Source organism: Rhea americana, unplaced genomic scaffold (genome assembly GCF_003343005.1).
Source record: "Rhea americana isolate MKP2758 unplaced genomic scaffold, rheAme1 scaffold_85, whole genome shotgun sequence".
Taxonomy (NCBI): domain Eukaryota; kingdom Metazoa; phylum Chordata; class Aves; order Rheiformes; family Rheidae; genus Rhea; species Rhea americana.
In genome coordinates this window covers 2,872,627-2,892,607 of record NW_028187034.1, presented here as the reverse complement: position 1 = coordinate 2,892,607, position 19,981 = coordinate 2,872,627, and the positions used below count along the sequence as shown (strand labels likewise).

General features: G+C 47.0%; 2 protein-coding genes and 1 long non-coding RNA gene across 6 annotated transcripts; 1 reads left to right on the top strand and 2 right to left on the bottom strand.

Annotated features, from left to right (window-relative positions):
- Positions 1-12: 12 nt before the first annotated feature.
- LOC146585169 (uncharacterized) lies at positions 13-7,910 on the top strand. Its single transcript, XR_014898064.1, has 3 exons — positions 13-1,000; positions 6,969-7,067; positions 7,873-7,910. It is a non-coding gene; the product is annotated as an uncharacterized LOC146585169 (long non-coding RNA).
- Positions 1,038-11,324, bottom strand: FOXRED2 (FAD dependent oxidoreductase domain containing 2). Of its 3 annotated transcripts, XR_014898063.1 has the most exons (10): positions 11,142-11,324; positions 9,811-10,356; positions 7,904-8,155; positions 6,829-7,098; positions 5,923-6,089; positions 5,098-5,263; positions 4,328-4,569; positions 3,236-3,406; positions 2,042-2,488; positions 1,038-1,944 (listed from the first exon to the last, which is right to left on the bottom strand). XR_014898063.1 is itself a non-coding variant. In XM_085323624.1 (9 exons), exons 2-9 carry the CDS (start codon positions 10,332-10,334, stop codon positions 2,223-2,225), a joined length of 2,058 nt encoding a protein of 685 aa, XP_085179750.1. In that variant the 5' UTR covers positions 10,335-10,356; positions 11,142-11,324; the 3' UTR covers positions 1,038-2,222. The 3 variants fall into 3 exon arrangements, 2 of the variants coding, with proteins under 2 accessions (XP_085179750.1, XP_085179751.1); XM_085323624.1 differs by having other exon boundaries at positions 1,038-2,488; XM_085323625.1 differs by lacking the exon at positions 7,904-8,155 and having other exon boundaries at positions 1,038-2,488.
- Positions 11,325-11,830: 506 nt separating this feature from the next.
- On the bottom strand, positions 11,831-19,930 carry EIF3D (eukaryotic translation initiation factor 3 subunit D). 2 transcript variants are annotated; one of them, XM_085323626.1, is made up of 15 exons: positions 19,815-19,930; positions 19,264-19,395; positions 18,868-18,913; positions 18,359-18,495; positions 18,160-18,245; positions 17,604-17,676; positions 17,365-17,480; positions 17,020-17,152; positions 16,256-16,403; positions 15,940-16,070; positions 15,362-15,447; positions 15,012-15,141; positions 14,390-14,532; positions 13,013-13,293; positions 11,831-12,001 (listed from the first exon to the last, which is right to left on the bottom strand). In XM_085323626.1, the coding sequence occupies exons 2-15, from the start codon at positions 19,384-19,386 to the stop codon at positions 11,988-11,990; spliced, it is 1,647 nt and encodes a 548-aa protein (XP_085179752.1). In that variant the 5' UTR covers positions 19,387-19,395; positions 19,815-19,930; the 3' UTR covers positions 11,831-11,987. The 2 variants fall into 2 exon arrangements, with proteins under 2 accessions (XP_085179752.1, XP_085179754.1); XM_085323628.1 differs by having other exon boundaries at positions 17,365-17,477.
- Positions 19,931-19,981: the final 51 nt, after the last annotated feature.

The following is a 19,981-nucleotide window of genomic DNA, read 5'->3' as shown; positions in this document are numbered from 1 at the left end:
AACATTTTTTTTTTTAAACTCAATTGGAAGAATATAACCATACAAAACATATTTGTAATACAGCGAAGTACTACAGGCAGTGGTAACTCACTTCGACACGACGTACAATCGAACGAGACAGGGCACCAGCACCGAAGCGGAATCCGACAGGCGACCGCCCAGCGGCGGCGGCCCCACCAGAACGGCCGTTCAGTGCCGCGCGGCATGGACCCGCTGCTCCTGCCCCTGAGCTGCGACAGGCATCGGGATCACCCGAAACACAGTCAGGACCGCAAGGTTTTATCAACGGTGCATGAATCGGAAGGACTCGGGTGCCAGCTCCCTGGGATCCGGTGGCACCACAGAAGTGAGCGGCAGCAGGGCCTCCAAGGCCAAACTCACCCTATTCAAYGCTGGGAGACGTACGTGGCGCACACTGGAAGAGCAAGTGGGGGCCATTTCTTAGTCGCTTTTCAAAGCAGAATCACAATCTAAGGCAACACATATACTGTGAATTTACAGTCTTGGAATCTCTTGCAGGAATTTGAGGATGGAAGAGAAAACATTTGGAGGTGGTGCGTGCACATACGTACAAGAGTGTTGCTCTCGATGTCAGCACATACACGGAATGAAACAGGCTCTAGGTGACAGCCAGTCAACCTGATTCAGTCACAGACCCTTGTCCTCTCCTGGATGATCCCCAGGTAGAAAGCCTATGGTGCTAAAGACGTAGCAAGTGGCAGCATCACCTGAACAACTAGAGACCATGACAGCCATTCCCTGGGCCAGCCCTGGAGCTGTAATAATGGAATGTAAAGTTTGTGGAGTGACGCTGATCTACACCAGCTGAGAACATGATACTTTTCCCTACCAGCACATAAGAGCTGTACTCCAACACATAAGATCTCTTGGTAGCAGTAGCATCACCAGCATGGTCCAGTATTACCAAACAGGAGCAAGAACCCCTTTGTCATGTCACCTACCTCTKTCCCCCAGCCTCACCAAACATGAAGGAGAAGAGGTACGTGAACTGAGGTTTCACAGAAACAGCAGCCAAATTTGAAGAATCATGAGTTTTAGGTACATTAAGGTACAGCCCCTGCCCAGTCTAGGGGAAAAACAAGTGCAAAGGGATATTCTTTTGTGCACTCAGGGGTTGGAGCATGTGTGTAGGGGTAAGAGCTTATTCCTTTTGGCCCCTCCTCTATTCCTAGAAATCACAGGGACATTGTAAGGTTGAGCTCAAAACTGCTCTTGGTTTACAACTGCAAGGCCTTGGGAAGAATCACCAGGGAGTGACAGACRGGTATACACGGCTGACAAAGAGGGAGAATAAAGTGCAGACAACCTACCAGTCAACACTTGTAAGATCTCAAGGTGACTGGAGGGGAAGAAAAAAGTAATAGAGAACGAGCTTCTTAACAACATCAAAATCCACTTGAAACTTTCTTGATGGGACATAGTGCAAATAGGAGAAATATTGATCATGCCTTATAAAATGCAGGGGCTATTGTTTCAGGTTGTTTGGTGTGGGAAAAGAGAAATGTTTGGACAGCAGGGCCAATCTCAGTACAACACTCACTATGGCCCAGGCATTCTAGGCAAGCTACTCATCCTCTATGGAGGGGAAGGTACCYTGCAGTCTCCTCTGGGAAATGACATATTATCCTACCTACGCTCTAACTAAAAAATACCATCCCTCTCCACTCAGGCTGCAGAACTGCCCTCATTCAAATGCTGGAAAAATCTTGCTTGTGAAGTTAGCCTAGAGTACCRCTTCTGGATTCAGCACACAAGCAAATCTTCCAGTATGCATGGCATACAGTATCCTGTAATCAGAGAGTCTGCACTGGCCTACAACAGAATGTAAGCATGTCACCTCAGAAGAGGAACATGACATTTTAAGTTTTCTGGGCATTCTTGCACTCTCTTCTTGGACACTTGGCCATYGCTGCAGATATTGGTCTGTGAGATAAAAACAAACACTGTCTTCAGGCAACTTTGAATTCTGCAAGTACAAAGCAGAAGCCTCAGCATCACTGGATTTCAGCTCCTGACTTACCCTCCAGGGCACATTGGTCCTCTTTGTAACAGCAAGATCTGAGCAGGTCTTTGGYAATTCATGATCAGTGGAAAGGATGGGCATGAAAAAGGTACATGGAAAAGGGAAGAGTCCTGCTGTGGATCTCTGTTACAATATTGTCACAACAGCACCTATGGATTTCAGTGTGGAGTGAGAAAGGTTAAAGTTCATCCTTGGCAGTAACAAGATGCTGCAGTGGACTAACTGGCATTGCACGATCTCTTAGCAACTGGTCCTGTGACCCCTCAGGGCTGCCAAGGAGTCTGTCACCTGTGAAGTCCRCAGCAGTGTAATCCTCCAGCAGGCCAGCATCTACTGCATGGCGCTGGAGTCTCTTGATCCCCACAAGCCCTTGCATTCTTACATATCCCTGTTGACAGAAGGGAGGCAGCTTCTGACGGGTGAAGGCAAACAGGAAACAGGATTCTGCAGGGGGAAGGACCAAAAATCAGACTCAGCAGAGATACCCTATAGAGAAAATTCCTATGAATGCTTGAGAACTCATTCAGAACAGAAGGGGGAGAGGTTTAGGGAAGGTGACAGGAGTCTCCCACCTGGTACTCTGCCCTGCATGGCCGCAGAGTAACCACCTCGATACTGCAGAGCTTGAGATGCAGGATGGCATCCCTAGGCTGCACTTTGAAAGAAAAAAAATGAACTGGATTTGAGTTTTTATCCCTTTGTCATCTTCTTGGTAGCCCAGAATTGCTTCTCTCTGGATGCCAAGTGGGATTCCTGTGTTAGGTTCCCATAGCAGAGTTCTCCAGCATAATATCCCAGCAYTCCCACTCTCACTCAGCAGCATGAAAACAAGCCCATCATCACTATAGGGAAACAGAACTGGTACCTAATGGCACAAAGGAACATTCAGATAATGGAAGAGGAGGTAAAACTGCAGCTAGAGAAGGGATTGACCTCATATACCTTTCCCTAAAACAARGTGTGCTGCCGGCACTTTCTTTCTGGTGATAGCCAAGAGCACAAGCTATATGGGAACATAAACACACACACTAGCACTTCTCACTGTCTGGGGAGCACATCAGAGGTGGAACTGATTGGGAAATCACTAGCTCATCGCAGGGAGATCTCAGCTATTTGCAGCAGAAACCGCTCCTGTTGCACATCTCTCTCATCCCTCTTTCTGCTGCCACCTCCACTCATTGCTCAAATTACCTGCAAAGAAATTGCGAAGGTCAGTGCCGAYGCAGTTCTCCAGAAAACGTCTCAGTGGCAGGATGTGAGCGTTTGGGGCTGTCCAGTCTGTCAGAAAATCCTCCACAATGTGATGGATGGCGTCTGGGCGGGGGAGAGACCAGTCGGGGGGGCRAAGTCTCATCTCCCGCTCTGCCAAAACAACAATAAAGGAATCTCTCAGGATCAAAATGGCATTAAAAGGGGCTTGGGGAGAGGAAAGCAGCAATGACAGCTGTTCCAGCTTTTGTCTTGGCCTTTTAATCCCTATCTTACTCTCATTTGCAATACKTTTTGCTAGTTTCATCCTGAACAGCCCTGCCACTCTACAGCTGGCCCTTATCCCTCCCTGACTGCAGCACTTCCTGTCATTTCAGTTCTGTACCTTCAGCCCTGTTCCCTCTGGGTAGGGACTGCCAGTCAAGCTGAACTGTGCATAAGCTATAATGCTGCTAGCCATCACACTGCTCTCTGAGCAAGTTAGGCCAGAGCCTGACCCTATGTTTCTGAAGATGAATTTTCAGCACACTCATTTCCCCAGGAAATTTATTCTGAGTGTGTTTGTTCGCTGGAGGTAACATTCATCTTCAAACTCTTGCCTCTGGCTGTCTCCATCACTACATGGCCCCTCAGACCTGGGCAGGCCACAAAGAGCATCTTCCTTTTGGCAATGACACTGAGCACTCCAGCCACGACTGCCAGGACTCTGTAATACACATGCMTTGCCAGGTGCCAAGCAAATGGAAGCAACATTCATTGCTGCCTCATGACTCTGGAGTCTTTTGGGAGAAGGAGAAGTTCCCAGCACCCTTGTTTGTCTCTCTTCTCATGTGTGAGGTCTCTAGTCCTACTACTACATTTCTGTATGACAGATGGGAACTTCTTGCCATTTTTCCATTTTTTTCTTCAGCTCATGTAGTGATGGCAGGGATGCCACAGAGGATGGATATGAAGGAAGTGGAGAAGGAAGGTATATAATGCACTTGGGTGCCCCCTCTTTGGCCCTGAAGTATCTTCAGCCCTCTTGATTTTGCTCATATCAGATAATTAGCAAACAGAGGCTGGAGAACTTACCTGTTGGGAGGCGTTTGTAATAGTAAATAACAGGGTGCAGAAAGTTGGACTGCCAGGCATGCTGTGCCTCCCCCACTGCTCGGTTGTAGTAGAAGACATCTTTATCAGCCCCAGAGAAATTTCTCCCGTACTCCATGATGATGACAAACAGCCCATTGGGAGCTTTTCTCCCTGTCAGTGTTTCCAGTTCAGCCAGGACTCCAACTGGGTATTCTTCGAGATATTCAAATGTTGTCGCATTCCTAAGAGTTGCAACCACACCTGTGAGACTTTTCTGTCTGTGAGACTGAGAAAGACCAATGTGATCCAGCACTCCCTCAGCTGACAGAGGCTAGGGCCAAAAAGCCATCAGACGATAATGATTTTTYGGTCATTACAGACCTGTGCTGGACTTCATGCAGAGCTTTCAAAAGCTGCATATACTAGTACAAGACTCCATTATATTTCCATACCATTTCCCAGATATCTCTCTACATTAGCACAGCTCAGGGAAAGCTTTTCCCCAGGGACAATGAAAGGGCACTATATCTCTGAGCCTAGCAGGACATTCTGGACCATTTCAGCCATTTAGAAGAGGGAAGTAATTGGCCGAATGGGATATGGTGACACCAGCTGCAGTAGTGGTACAGTTTTTGAGGTGGCTACCTACATGATGCTGATGTCCCTAGACAGCAATGGAGCAATTTGTATGAGGCACTGTGGGAAACAGTAAAGAAAAAAAGAATTAAATGATGGCATGCAGTGCTGGGAATAATTACTCACTCACTCACTCTCTCAGCAGTATGATGTCAGCCAGGACACTGAACATCTGGTAGAGGCCTGAGGCCTCATTCACTCGCTTGATGATGGAATTGGTCAACTGTATAACAGGGTAAACTGTGGATGGCCAGGGGACACCATGGTGGCGGTTTTCCAATAGGCGGTGGACTGCACGAGCTAAGAYATTGAGAGAAACAAAGGCATCTTATTTAAAACTCCAAACTTTTAAGAAACCTGATCGCTCTGCTGTGACACACACAGATACTGGCAGGACACAATAAATAAACTTAACAGTTCATCTGTGCTCAGTATCTCACACTCAGATCACTCCTAATTGCAGTAGAGAGGTCCTCAGAAAGTGGAGGCAATACTAAGTGGTTGGGAAGGGGTAGAGGGGTTTCATCAATATTTCATTAGTTCTGGGCAGCTCTTTAATGAAAAGGATGGGCATATACACACAAACTCACRAATTCTCTCTACTGCACAAAGCAGTAGGTTTTAACTCTACAGCACAGACCTCTCACCCACAGACTGTCATGAGGCAGAGCATCTGGCTGACAGAAATGTTTCTGTTACATAAACAGGAGACAATAGGCAACAGAGATGCAAGACAAAACAAAGACAGACAAAAGACTTCAAATATGACCCCAAATCACTTCCATGGCCTCTCCTCCACTTCAGACCTTGCTATGCAGYTGTAACTTGGCTGTGTGTTATTATTCTCACTGCTAGCACCAGATTAAGGGTGATCTCTCTCCAGCAGTAAGCTATGAATTTTTCCTTTGAAGTCTAGAGCTGAACCCCAATCTCTGCCCTTTCTGTACACCATTACTCACTTGTATACCGGAATCCATGGATGAAGCCCCCAGCAGATTTTCTGAAATCAACAGAGTGGCTAGCAGTCCCAAGAACAAAGAGTCCTCGAGTGCCTCGGGACTCATAACTGGGTTTGATCTGAGGATACTTCTTTTTATTCCCTTTTCCTGGCATCAGTCTAAGGGATCTGATGTGCAAAAGAGAAGAGCAGGCTGTCAGGAGGGAGAGGGGTAGAAAAATAAATCATTTCTGATGAGGCACAAGTTAACCTGTAGTCACTTTGAAAGACGTGTACAGAACCTCATGCTTCCACTGAGTTCAGTGGGATTTGTTACATGTTGACTTCATGCGCTAGGGAAAGTATCTTCCAGAAGCCAAGTGTGCTCATTTGAAGATAGCTCTGGACAAGATCAAAATTACAGCCTTAGCCACTGACAGCGAATTTTAGAAGAGAGCAGAACTAGCAATAGCATTTTCAGCCGTAGGACGTATTGGGAGACAAACTAAGATGGAGTGAAGAGTGCATCCTCAGCGAGAWAAAAAGAGAATAATCTTTTGTAGTGATATGCATCCATACCATCCTCATTCAAAAAACAGCTAATCATCTCCATGTGATCTGAGGAGTCAAGATCTTCAGTTCTAAAGACACAAGACTTTTCTCTATGAGTCAGTTCCCAACACTGTTTGCTCAGCCCTACAGCCTGTCTGTCAGTGGACAGAAGCACATATGTTCCCACTGGGACATGGACGTAGCTGCAGGGTGACTGTGCAGCACCAGGTGACTCAGAGCACATGGGGGACTGGGCAGTACTRCCACGAGAGTAAGTATGATCACCCTGCCTGCCCTTCCCTTTCCTCTCCAGTAGGACCTTTCACAGTCTATTGCTATAGATACCTCMTTCCTGTAGATACTGTTTTTTCCTCACCTGTTATATATAGAAAAGTCAAATTTCCAGCCCAGGCAGCGAATGACACGGTCGTAAGGTGCACGAGTAGCAAAATTATCCAGTTCATCCTGTGGGAGGGTGATGGAGTTGATGCCTGCACTGGTGTTCCTGTTTTCCAGGTAGAACCGGAGCGTGATGTGCAACTTCCCTTTCTTGTCCTTGACAATAGCCAGATCTTCTAGGTCGCCCTCCAGAAGCCCATCAAGAGATTTCAACTGGTATGTATCCAACAGGCCATTGTTAATTGCTCTACAAATGAAGGGGAATGTAAGAAGCACTACAGGAAGGGAGGAGAGGTGGGATCTGGTGTTCAGTCCCAGCTCCTGGACAAGTTTACCCAGGATCTCACACTCCTCTTCAGTGTAAAAGTTAGCCCTAGTACCTCAGGGCTAATGGGAACAGCCATGGTAACATAGCCTGGACAGGCAGTGCTGGGCACTGTTCCTGTAACCCATCAGGGTTGTCCTCTGTGCACCTAGCAGAAATAAAAGGGGAGCCCAGCCTCTTATCTGGCCCCATTCCTGATCAGTCATTAATACATTAATTTTCACAGCATTTCTGCAAGGTGCATGAGTGCTATTAGCCTCATCTGAAAGATGGGGCAGAGAAGCACAGAGAATCTAAGTAGTGTGCTCACCTTCACCTAGGAAGTCTGTGGCAGAGCAAGTAGCTAGATGTGGATTTGCTGACCCCCAGACCTGTACTCTGATCACTGTACTGCCCTTGCAGGATGTAGTCAACCTATGAACTCTCTCCTGTGAGTGCCAGAAAGGGGACTACTTGTGAGTTAGCACATTTTATGATACATTTCTATGGGAACATTTCTGTGTTTCACACATGCCAGTGAAGAGCTCTCGGAAAGTTTCTGTGTGCAGCACCTGCAAACCTAGACTGGTACTAATCCAAAGAACTAAACATAAAAGACCTCTTGATTCCTTAATGACGCCCAGAACCATAGTGTCTGGTGTGCCAGTCAGACTAGTCTCCTGRGCAAAAAGTGACTCTCCTCTATTAATACTCCAGCTGCATTAAAAGAGGAAGAGCAGTTTCCTACCTCAAGTCTCCAACGTAGTGGGTGGCCCAAGAGAGGCGAACACGGGATCGGCTCACCATGTGGATAAAATTAGTGACGCCCAGAATGTTCTCTGCTGTCTCAAAGGCAGAATTCCCTCGGCCCAGGATCAACACAGTTTGGCCAGCAAAATCCTCTGGATTGATGGACACAGTCTCATAACCCTCAACATATTCTGAGCCAGGAAAGTTTACCACGTTGGGGACCCATGTGCCAGTGGCTACCARCAAAGAGCTGCAAAAACACAGATAGCATTAGGACGAACAGGAATCAGACCATCCTTCCAYCTCATCACTCCTCCCTCCTCCTGTTGCAGAAGACCATTGTAATGTGTCACCTCCAGCAACAGTGAATCAGTTGCTTTGTGCAATTGGTGCTACAGAATTGGACAGAAATCTCTCCCCAGGTTCAGTTAATGATCTATTCCTATTTTATCTATAACTAAGCCAATGAAGACTAGTTATGTCATTTTAGCAAAGGTCCATGCATAAGCTGTACATATAAGCTCCATGCTTTTCCTAAGTCTCCCTTAATTGCTTGTAAATGTGCATTTATTACTCATACATACTCACTGACAATATATTTTACAATACCAATGTGTTTCATAGGTTGATTATATGCTGCATAAAAAATTACTTTGATTTAAAATGTGCATTGCCTTTTAGTACTGGAACAAAAGTAATTTTAAAGAAGGATAGAAAACGGCTTCAGTATTTTAAAGCTTAAGTAGTACTCATAAAAAATATGTTAGCAGAATTAATCCTAATCGCTAGCACTAAAAATATGGTAATCTTTTTAATATCTCACTGTAGGAACTTTAATGTAAATTTTAGGGGAATTTTTTATGGCACAKAAGAAGTATCAGGTAGCTCAGGCTAGCAGCACTGTCTACTGTTCCAGCCTTGTTCATACAGCTCCTGAGAGTAACTCACTYATGATATGTGATGTCCAGTATTACGTCTGTCCCTCCACGCTTGCCAGCCAGTATACTTCCAGGTGACAGCAAGCATGACCTAGATCTGAGATTCTCACAAGAATTGAGAAATATATTCCATATACTCACACGAACAGCTTCTAAATCATTTATAACAATGTAATTCAGTAGCAGTACAGAATATGCATGTGTGGAGCATGACAAGGGGAAGGGTAATTCAGAGATCTATTCTGCAAGTAACCTTGACTGTGTTTTCTCACACTCTCCTTCCTCCTTCATAACAGCCCTCCTTTTCCCTAGTGCCTTCCTGTCTCTTCTGCTGGCTCCAGGCTATTGAAGGGCTTGAGCTTGCTGGGGCATATTTTAAAAACTGACTTTTAAACACGTGGGTTAACTGCGGTGGGGTGTCACTGTACTGACTGACACAAGTTTGTAATAAGGGCAGCAGAGGCTAAGGCAAGTACAACTGAGTAATTTTTTCACTGAAAGCAAGTATCTTGTGATAGAAGAAGCAATTTCAAGCTTACATGTAAAGCACAGAAATTTTGGTGGTGTAAACCACGGGCAGTGAGACAGATGTGTGAAGGGCCACCACAGACCGAACCCGCTGCAGTTCGGCGATGCAAACTTCTCTGGCAGCTCCTCACTGCTCATGAATTGCTTTCCCAGGAGCAATGCCCATCTGCCCCACTGATCATTGCAAAAAAATTTTTTTTTGCCACAGTGGCAGATAAGCGCTTGTTACAGGGGCTCTGAGAGGCTCTGAAATCTCCATTCTTGGAGATACTCAAACCTTGACTGGACAAGGCTCTGAGCCTGATGTAGTTGGCCCTGCTTTAAGCAAGGGAACAAAACGACATTTACATTTTTTYCCCAACCTAATTGAGTCCGCGATTCTGTGACTTTCAATACACCTGTGGAGAGCTGTATAGATAGCCCTCAGTTTGCCCGTTACCTGCATTTGTAGTTCTGTCTGCTCTGGTCCGTCAGGATGAAGTAGTGGCCGTTCCAGGCCTGCTGATCTCTGTCTAGCGTGACATGGACGATGGCCGTGTTGTACTGGACCTGCAGCTTCAGCAGGGAAGCAAAGTCCTCCAGGTAGCGCACCATCGTGTCAGCATCGGGGAAGAAGTCGCGGGAGTAGTGTCGGAAGAGCAGCCGGTGGTCGTGGCTGAGGAGCGAGTTCCAGTCATGGCGAAGGTTGAACTCGCTGTTGGATTTGCCCGTATATTGCTTATTGATGCTGATGAGCTTGCGATGGCGAGGATAGAGGGCAAAGAAGCTGCCGGGAGCGTGGCTGCGCTCGAAGACTATGTAGTCCCTGCCGGCTTGCTGGAGGAAATAGGCTATCTGCAAGCCTGACGGGCCAGCCCCGATGACGCAGTAGTCGTGGTAGAGAAAAGCAGTGCTGCTCGCGGTGCAGACAGCGCCGGCACACAAGGCAAGCCTCAGGAGYGTCCCCCAAACCGCCTGGGCCATGGTGGGAACGGCAAAGCCAGCTCTGTTGGAGAAGACCCCGGCGGCGACTCACTGGGGGCAGGAACTGCTCCAGCGCCCAGCTCTCCCCACATGAGGTCCCAGCAGCACCCGGCCCTGGGCCCACCCCAGGGGCACCGCTGCTCTCGTGGCCCTGTCCCACCGTGAGGGGCCTGTTGGCAGGAGGAGGCAAGGCCCCAGGGCACCACAAGCAGGATCTCTCTGCCAGCCAATGGCAAAGAGGGCCTGGATCCTCCAGCCAATGGATGGCATTGCATCACTACCCCCTTCTCCCTGCCAGCCAATGGGAAATGAGCTTGGCTGCCCCAACCAATGGGAGGTGCTGCATGATGACCCCCCCCCCCATATCAACCAATGGCTAAAGGGAGCCTGGATCTTCCAGCCAATGGGCACACTGAGCCCCCTCCCAAGCCAACAGCAAACAGAGTGTGAATGCTGGAGCCAATGGGTGAAGCCCCTCCTTGGCCCCCTTGCTGCACTGCAGCCAATGGGAAAGATGGAGCAGCGCTCTCTGGTTAATGGGGTGCAAGCTCCTCCTTTTCCCCACCCCCGGTCAGCCAATAGGAAAAGAAGGCAGCAGCTGGCCCGCCAATGGGAAGGAGGGCCCCCTGCGCTCCCCGCCCCTTCCCATTGGGGGGAGACCACACGTTGCCCTCCCTTCCCAGCCAATGAGGACAGGGCTTGGCCCCAACGACCCCCCCACCACCACCACCCCCCACAAGCCTCGCCCAATAGAGACAGGAGCGTGGCCAACGCCCGCGAGGCGCCACACGTGACATAGTGACGCACCTGGCGCGCCGGGCCGCTGCGAATCGATCAGGCCGGTCCCGTCAGCAACCACACCTGCGCCATAGAGTTCCGGCCGCTCCGGTCCTCCCGCGCCGGGCAGAGCGTACGCCACCAAGGAGGCCGCCCGCCCGCCCTCCGCGGGAGGCGCGCGCCCCGCCAGCGGCCGGAACAGCGCCGCGTTCCTCGCATAGTAGCCCCGCCCCCACCCGCCTCTTTCTCAGCCAGGTCACATGACGCCGCAGCCACTTCCCGCCGCCTGCTGCGTGGCGCCGCCGCGCGCGTATCACGTGTCCAGGGCGGGGGCACTTAAAGGGCCAGGAGGCCTCGCCGTGCCCCGCAGCGGGAGCGCCGCCGCCTCGACGGCAACAGCCCCGGATTCTGGCGCACACAGGCACAAGGGGCAGCTAGCGCTGCATCCGGCTTCAGCCACGAGACTGCCTTTCAAAAACGAGAGGAGAAAGAAACAATCCTTAGCTCTGCCTTCTTCACTGCAAGGGAGTGCACCCTCTTTCAGAGAGGGCAACGTGGGACAACACAGCTGCCAGGCAGTGCACAAAGCCAGCCCTTCACTTCACAGAGTTTGTGTTCCACATGGTTATTTTCACTCCAAAATTTCCCAATATGTTCACTTTATTCTTTCACAGTAAGATGGGTCTGCAGGCACACAATAAATTTCATGACAGAACACATTTTAACAGAACAAAGTAGCTTTATTCTGTTGTTTGTTTTTCTTAGATCTTCAGACCAGCATGCTGCAAAGTGGACCCACGATCCCACCCGTCAACAGCACAGGATGGAGAGGACTGTTTAGGTCACACTGCAACCCTCATTATCCAACCACAGGGTTCAGCTCTCTTCCTCTGGAAAAGAAGAGGAACAATAATGGAACAAGTGCAACTAGGAAAGAAGAGACCTTCCCCCCCACCCCAAACAACACCCACACACCCTCTTCCTTTGCTCCAGAAATTGCCACAGAGAATAAGAACAAAAAAGAAGCCCAACATTTAAAGGCAAGTCATCCTATCTCAACTTGTCTGGCCTCCTCACCCAGTGCAAAGCTGTTTATTAGTCAAGACCACATACATGTAATTTGGAGTCAGGCAATTTACATTCTTGCGCAAATTATGCAGCAACTTTAAAATTTCCATAATAAAAAAAGGACTAGCAAGTCTTATTTGCAAGAGCTCCCAAGGCTTCTCATACTGAACAGAAAACACCTAAACTGCATATATCATGGATCATAAATCGTTTTAGACAGCATAGAGCAAGATAGCAGTTGTCCAGTTACACATTAGGACTTCTCCCAAACTCTCAGGCTTTCAGACTAGGGATCCCTCAACTTCTTGATATTCACTTAAAAGAAACTTTCATCAAGTTCTTGCTCATGCGAGGTAGCAGCACATTTTTAACACTTCATTTGTATTCATTCTAATTTCTAGAACTGTAGTAAAAAATATCCTAATGTCAACAGCAGTCAGCACCCACTACTGACTGAAATTAACGAGCACCACACAGATCCTGGCATTATTTAAAGAAACGCTCCTTGGTAAGTTCCATTTTCCTAGTCAGTGCTCTGGAGCTGTCCCTTCCTTCTACCCCCTTAAAAGTCTTTCCTCAGTACCCACATAGTACATATGTCGTGCCTCTAACTCTTAGCTCTTTTTACTTACCTCCTTGGTCCTTCCAATTTAGTATTATCTGAAGGTCATTAACACGCATCTTTTCCATCACYGACTTGAACATCCTCAGGGCTACGCATCTGTCATTATGCTGGTCAGATCTAATTCTTAGATCTAATTTTAACCTTTTGTTACCCTTTTCACCCAGACCAGTCAAATCACTGAAAAGTAACTATCAAGCACACTACAAACCTTCTTCTTCCTCCTCTTCCTCTTCATCTTCCTCATCTTCATCAGAGCTGAAGGTGCCATCAGGCAAGCTGTAGATACGGATGACTTGCTTGTTGGGGTCTTTGAGGATGAGGTACTTTCCCTCATCCAGTTTCATGCAGATGTCAATGACACATCGCAGGATGCCCCAGGCATTCTCTATACTCAGGTTAATCTGGCTGGCAAACTCATTTGGCTTGAACTGTTGTGTGCCCAGGATCACATGTCGGGCAGAGTCCTTCACATGGTAACGAGAAACGTACCTAGCAGGAGAAGAAAATGAAGGAATATCAGGAGACCCAGCCCRTTCAACATAAGAACACCACCAAGAGAAACAGTGTGGTTATTTTCTGTGCAGCAAGAACCATCCTTACACTGCAATACTGCAACTTGAGAGGATGTCCTGGCTACAAGCTGTTTCCATGTCTCAGTCAGTAATGTACCCGAAATCCTTCCACTACCTCAGATCAGAATGAGTGGTACAGAAGACAGAAGAATTAGTCCCACAAATAAAAATTTTGCAACAGCATGTTTAGCAGGAAGTCTGAACTCAGAYGAGACTGACTGAGTCAGTCCTATATTACACAGATATAATACAGAAGAACTGCAGAGCCACCAGAATTCAATTAACATATGCTTCTCACTATCCCAACTAAAAATAAATAAATGTGTATGCACACGCACACAAAACATGCATAGCAGTAACAATCTAGTAACATTTCAACAGAGGCAAAATAAACACTGCAGCAGCCACTTAATCTGTTTTGATATCTACCAATGACTCCTAGCTAAGTGACTCGCATCTACTCTGTGCTGGTGCTGTGCAAAGGAACCACAGAAACCTTCTCTGACCAAGACACCTAAGAAACTGCATGCCTGGAAGAAGCTAGAACACAAAACAGTTCATTCAGGCCATCAATAATGGGACAGACTCACTGATTCTAAGCTGACAGTTCAAAATAAGTGGAGGGGAGCTACTGCCATGGCTCAATTTCTCACTGATGATGCACTAAGGATCTCAACCAGATTCCTCACAGGTAGCACAGTCTTTGGATTTACTTCCCTTGTTGGCAATCTCAGCAAAGCAAGCAAGAACTGCACAGGYTGCCTGCCTTTCACGTGTGAGGTCTCTCAAGGTCACTCACAATGGGTGGCACATCCATCAGATACTGAGGAGAAACAGCTTACACAAAGGCCAGGGTCATCACTAGTTACACTCACCGTAGGCTCTTTCTGCACACCCCAAATGTGAGGCAATTTTATGATTGCTCACATTCCACAAATGGTTTAATTTGACAAGTTTGTTAAAACAACAGAAAATTCACCCAAAGTATGTTTGTTGTGAAAATCCTGTCTTACCCAAGTTTAAGATATTCTGATCCAGCCAGCAGCGCACAACATGTCCAGCGGGCTAATTTGTAGCTGTTGTTTTTCAGCTCTGTGGCAATCACGGCTCCTCTCTGAGAATCAAGCTTCTGGCGCCAGTCTACTCCATTGCAATACTGAGAGGAAAATCAAAACCAGAGTTAACCTAACAGGCCAGAATCAGTCATCTCTTCAGCCATCTTTGCATCATGCAGGAAAGGCTGTCTACCATATGATAGCATAACAAAGGAATGCAGACAGAAACTTAAATCCCTTGCACAGGAGAAAGYGAGAAATTAGAACAGCATGTACTGGTCAACATATGCAGGACTGGCTAGGAAGGGAACAGTCTGAGAGGGAAGAGTTTACAAAGAAAGCATTTGCATGGAGTTGCTATTGTATGGAACACAGGAACAGAAGACGGTTTCAACCAGCTACCTGGTATCTGGGGGAGAGACTACTAGCACTGCTTGTCCACCAAAGTGTGTTCCATCTAAGGAACACAAATAACCAAGGGGACACCTTCAGACGTTTGTCCTATGTTGCCTGCTATACCTGGTATGTCAGGCAGCAGTGAAGCAGTTAGAGCTAGCTTTGGGATCTTGTTCTTCCTCACCCTGGAATCCCATTCGTTCAGTGTTTTGATGTTGATGAATGACACTTCTCCATTAGCTCCCGTCATCACTCCATCATGTTCACAGCGGACAATGAGATCTATATCATCTCCCAGTTTCCACCTTCGATATCTGCAAACAAACRATCCAGGTGATTATTCTTGACCCTTGCTTTTAGATCTATGCAAGTAGTCAGCAAAATCCTTTCGCCCTCTATCTGTCCGCTGTGAGGAAACCCAGGCACTCCTCTCACAGTAAAGCTACAGCACTACTACTGACAAGTTTTACCTACAAATCACACCGATACCCTGCACCCTTGCCAAACCTAGGCATCAGAGATAGATCAATGTACCTGTATGCAACAGAGGCTACTTCATTTTTATCCATGTCATCCTCCACAAAGGGGTTTGGGTTGGGAAACTTGTATTTTTCCTTTCCCTGCAGAGGAGGAAGAAAAAAAGAAAAAAAAAARRAAAAAAAAAGGCACATCAGGAAAAAATGAAGCAACTATAAGATAAATAATCTCTTACAGCATGAATAACTAATCTCTTTTACACAGAAAGAGCCTAGAAAATTAAGAAATTAAGACAGCTAGTAAGAAACCTCTTGTCYGCATTAGCCACTTAGCTATAAACATTATTTCCATTGACACTTCAGTTTTGCTACGTGTACTCAGAAGGCTGCCTGTTTCACCAATGGGAGTGGAATTTGATTTGTGTGATAAAGTGAAAATCTTTTTATAGAAAGCACACTGCTGACTGTAAGTAATCCCATCTCTTTCAAAACTCAAAACAATATTAGTGTGAMGCATTTTTGTCAAATAAAATGTTTTTGTGCTGAACAAATTATATTAATAAAGCCTTAATAAAAAATCTCTTCTCGAGACTCTCTGAAACATAGACCCCAATATCCAGGGCTRTTAGACTGTACCATTCTTAGACATTGTTGGGAGAAGTTATGGTTGATGTACGTGGCCTCCATGGCAAGGTTGCGTGGAGAATTAAATGAGTTGCCCTCTTCCTGTGGTGGTTCATTAGCTGTTTCACTCACTGTCAGTAAGTCTGGGAAAAGAACAGATCACAAGCRGTTATACCAGAAAAGTAACTATGTCACCACCTTCAAGGAGTTTCTAGCCCYATGCTGAAATAGACCAACGCTGAAGTTGCCTTCCAGAGCTAGTAACTGTACTGCAGCAGTTGCATTGTTCCAAGTATGACCTGGATACCAAYTCATAAAATAAACTCACCAAAATCAGAATTGTCCCTCTTGTCAAAGAAGAGCTTGGATCCAACTCGCTGGACAATGATGTCCCAGGAATACACAGAGCGAGTGCAACTCATCAGTGTGGCCAGGATAGCATCTGTGGCAAACACATTTCCTTGGGTCTTTGCCAGCTACAGAAGGGAAGGAGGAGAAAAGTGTGTTTCAGCAAGTTGAACAGACATCTTTTCCCCTTCCCAGCCAAAATCAGAAGTGTTAGCAAACCAGACTATGAATTTCTTCCCCCACCCTCAGAAGCTGATTGCTAGACAAAGCATGAAGAACTGCCTCRCAACCTAGAATGACCCCACTGCAACAAGGTAAAAGGGATGTAAACAAGTAATGAACTAGCTGAGAAGTTCTTCATTGTTAGTAGTATTGGTAATGAGGGATCTCCCAACCTCCTTCTCCAAGAGCAGAAACTTGAAGAACCAGACCTCTGACCTGGATGCTTCTTTTTCAGTACAGCTCAAGTACTAGYCTGCTTATCTTTCCAGAATTATAGCTTTTCCTTGGCTAGTATCACTAATTTTACATTAATCTAGCTCTGCTTTGGATCTAAGAAAGCTAATGGTTACCAGTTAAAGTGCTTTCCTGTAAGAGATCTGGAGTTTTTCTCCCCATTTCTCTTCTTATTCAAAGACATGGCTCTACTTGCAGACCCTTAAATTTGGTCTGACTGTGATGACAGGCTTCTAACAGCATGCAGTGAGAAACACACTGCTAGAGTGTGCAAAATAGTAAACATACCTTTCGGATAACTGGGTCATCAGTAGTAGTGACAGTATGGAAGATGCGTTTAATGCTCCTCAGTAGCTTCTCATTTCTTGTTGTAATGCGGTCAAAGGCTTTATCATAGTACTCCAAGGCTCCACAGCACTCTCTGCAAAGATATGACAAGGCAGTATTGAYACCCCACACAATTAACATCACTCAAATACCACAGGATTGAGGGGTCCGTCAGGCTTTCCATTATCATTCCTGCTTTGGTGACTTCAAAGGGAACACTGGGCACTGGTGAGGAAGCCCTTGCTCTGCTACTTTTCAAAATCAGTCAGGTCAGGAAGCAAGCACCCAGCTGTTCTACAAACTCACATGTCCTGTGGCTCTGACACCTCCAGGTAGCGCATCTTCATCAGTCGAGGGAAGTCCATCTCTTCTTTCACCTCCCAGTCACTGCGAACTTCAACAGAGGAGTCACGAGGCTTCTGCTGTGCAGCGAGAGGGTAGACAGATAAAGAGACAGCAACACAGCACATCAGGATTTGTGAAAGAGAAGTTGCCTCATGAAAGCAGACAGAGCTAAATCACAGGGGTCAGAAAGTTGAGTCTACCTGTGATTTTTGGTCCCACTTCTGCCTCACTCCAAACTGTTTCTGAAACTTCTTCTGCAGACGCAAACGATCTCTAAAAAGGCAAGTATGTGAAAAGCTATCACGACAAGTTCTAGATTCCTAGATGCCACAACTACTCCTACACTTCCARCTTACCAAAGAAACAATGCCTTTAGGCATCAAGCCACTGAAACATATGCTGAGTTGTCTGTTGATCAAGCAKTACAAGCTCTGCTCTCTACTTTGAGCTGTTCTTTAAATATTTTCTCCTCTGAAGACTACAATACAGTTTCCAAAAACAGTATGCTCCATTTTAAATTACTGTGGTAATTTTCTGAACTGGATTTAGAAACTCTCCTAAACTTTTAAGTAGCTGTTTGAAACCCATSCTTATAACTACAGGTGACTTCAGCCAAACACTGTACTTGAAAATATTCTGAAGTTCTTTGGTGACTGTTAGCTCCAGTGGTTTCTACCACAGTAACTTAACCAATTTATTAAAAGCTTGTTGACACACTTTGTATAAGTACAATATACTCATATCTGAGGCCYTCACCTCTCCTTCTGCTTAGCGCTCTTTGGTAGCGTCTGCATGCTGAACTGCAGCATGTTCCGACGGTCCTTATCTCTCCGAAGGTTCCTCTGTGAAAAGCAGAGAGGGGGAGGAGAAAGAAAAAAAGAAGACATTTTAGTTGTAAAATTGTGGTCTACCATTCAAGCTCTCCTTCAAGACAGTTTCAGAAAACAGGTGTTACCTGAGCAAATCGCATACGATTCCTCTGGTATGCGGTTTTCTGTGTTCGTGCTGTATCCACCAACTGGAAGCTAGTCTCATCCTCCTCATGAAAATATGCATATTGACTTCCTCCACCAAACTGTGAAGAGTACTTGTCTGAAAATAAAGCATAGTATCTTGCTACCAAGCTTCCAGGAAAAGAACAGGGTGGGTGGGGGAACAAACCCCTTCAACTGCCTTCCCCCGAGTCTGATGCATGAGTTGGGATTGTCTGCCTTACACCACCAGAGTTTCCTCTCCCTCCAAACTTACAAGAAAGCATCCATCATGAGGCAGTGCAAAACCAGGACTAAGCCCTACRGACAAGGAGAGCCCTATGGAGCTTTCATAAGGGTGAGGCATGCTTCTGAATATAAGCAGCTCTTGCTGAGGTATGTAGGTAACCACTAGAGCTGGTACAAAACATGAAAGCAGGAAGTACATTTTGCATGAAACAAATGACCGGAGCAGTCACCAGACATCACGTACTTGTGTATCTCTTATCCTGATATGTGGCTCCTGTCCAGTCTGCAACCTAAGGACAAACCAACATCGAAAATAAGTGAGTAGCAACATGACATTCCCCACTGCTCTGACTGTAAATATGTGGGACTTCAAGTAACAAAAGTAAATATAGTTCTATGCTCCAAAATTAATCCTTTTAGTTCCCACCTCTGCTTGCCAGCCTTACTAATAGTTTACAACTATGCTAACTAAAATGCACTACAAAGGCTGTTTCAAGAACAACCACAGTAATTAGCAGCTCTAAAAAGAAAACAATCCCATGCACAGGTGASATGTAAAAAGGAATACAAGGATTGTTCAACAGGTTAAAACAGAGGCTGCCACCTTCCCTGGCTTTATGTTATGACATGATTTTAATACCTTTCCCAGGCGGTCTCCTTTACTGAAAGGCTGATATGGCATATCCCTGAACTGCTCAGGTACAGCACAAGGGCCCCAGCCAGAGGGGTTGTCCTGGATCACGGGTGTCACAAACTTGGCCATTTTTTGAACCTTTAGGAGGGAGCAAGAGAAGAAAAAGAAGCAAACAAAAAAGCCTGGTTGTTGAGTGGCGAGTTCTGTCAAGCGCCGTGACACATGCTGAGGACAGGGTTGCACTAGGGATACTGCTGACCGCGGCCCACCCCCGCTCGAGCAGGGCTCGGTGCCCCCAGGAAGGGGCGGACAGGGCCTGCTTCACCGCCGGGGCCCAGCGCTGGCCTCCCAAGCGGAGCGACGCGGGAGCCCCAGCCCCGCTCGGGGGGTGTGCACCGCGGAATGGTGGTGTTTAGGGTGACAGTGGTGGTGGGGAACTGGGCCCAACCGGAACCGGGAGCAGAGGTGGGGCCGGGGGGCCCCGATACCCGCGGGCCCGGGCCCTGGCCCAGCGCGGCAGCGGGCCGGCTCCGGGAGCGGCCCCGGCGGCTCCTCACCTGCGCGGCCCCGGCGCGGCCTCGATGGCGGCGGATGCAGCGGCGCGAGCCGGCGGCAGCGAGGAAAAGGCCCGGCTCAGCTCCGGCCCGCCCTTACTGCGTCACTGCCGYGCGCCGCCGTCGTAAAAATCCACAACAACAACAACAAAAAAAAGGCCCGCCGAGAA

Bases quoted from the DNA above. Each gene is read 5' to 3' on its own strand.
- EIF3D (XM_085323626.1), bottom strand. From the start codon at position 19,386: ATGGCCAAGTTTGTGACACCCGTGATCCAGGACAACCCCTCTGGCTGG. The intron at 16,404-17,019 runs GTATGTTTACTA...TCCCTTCTGTAG, and splicing joins ATGACCCAGTTATCCGAAAG to CTGGCAAAGACCCAAGGAAA. The intron at 13,294-14,389 runs GTAAGACAGGAT...TTCTCCTGCTAG, and splicing joins TCAGAATATCTTAAACTTGG to GTACGTTTCTCGTTACCATG.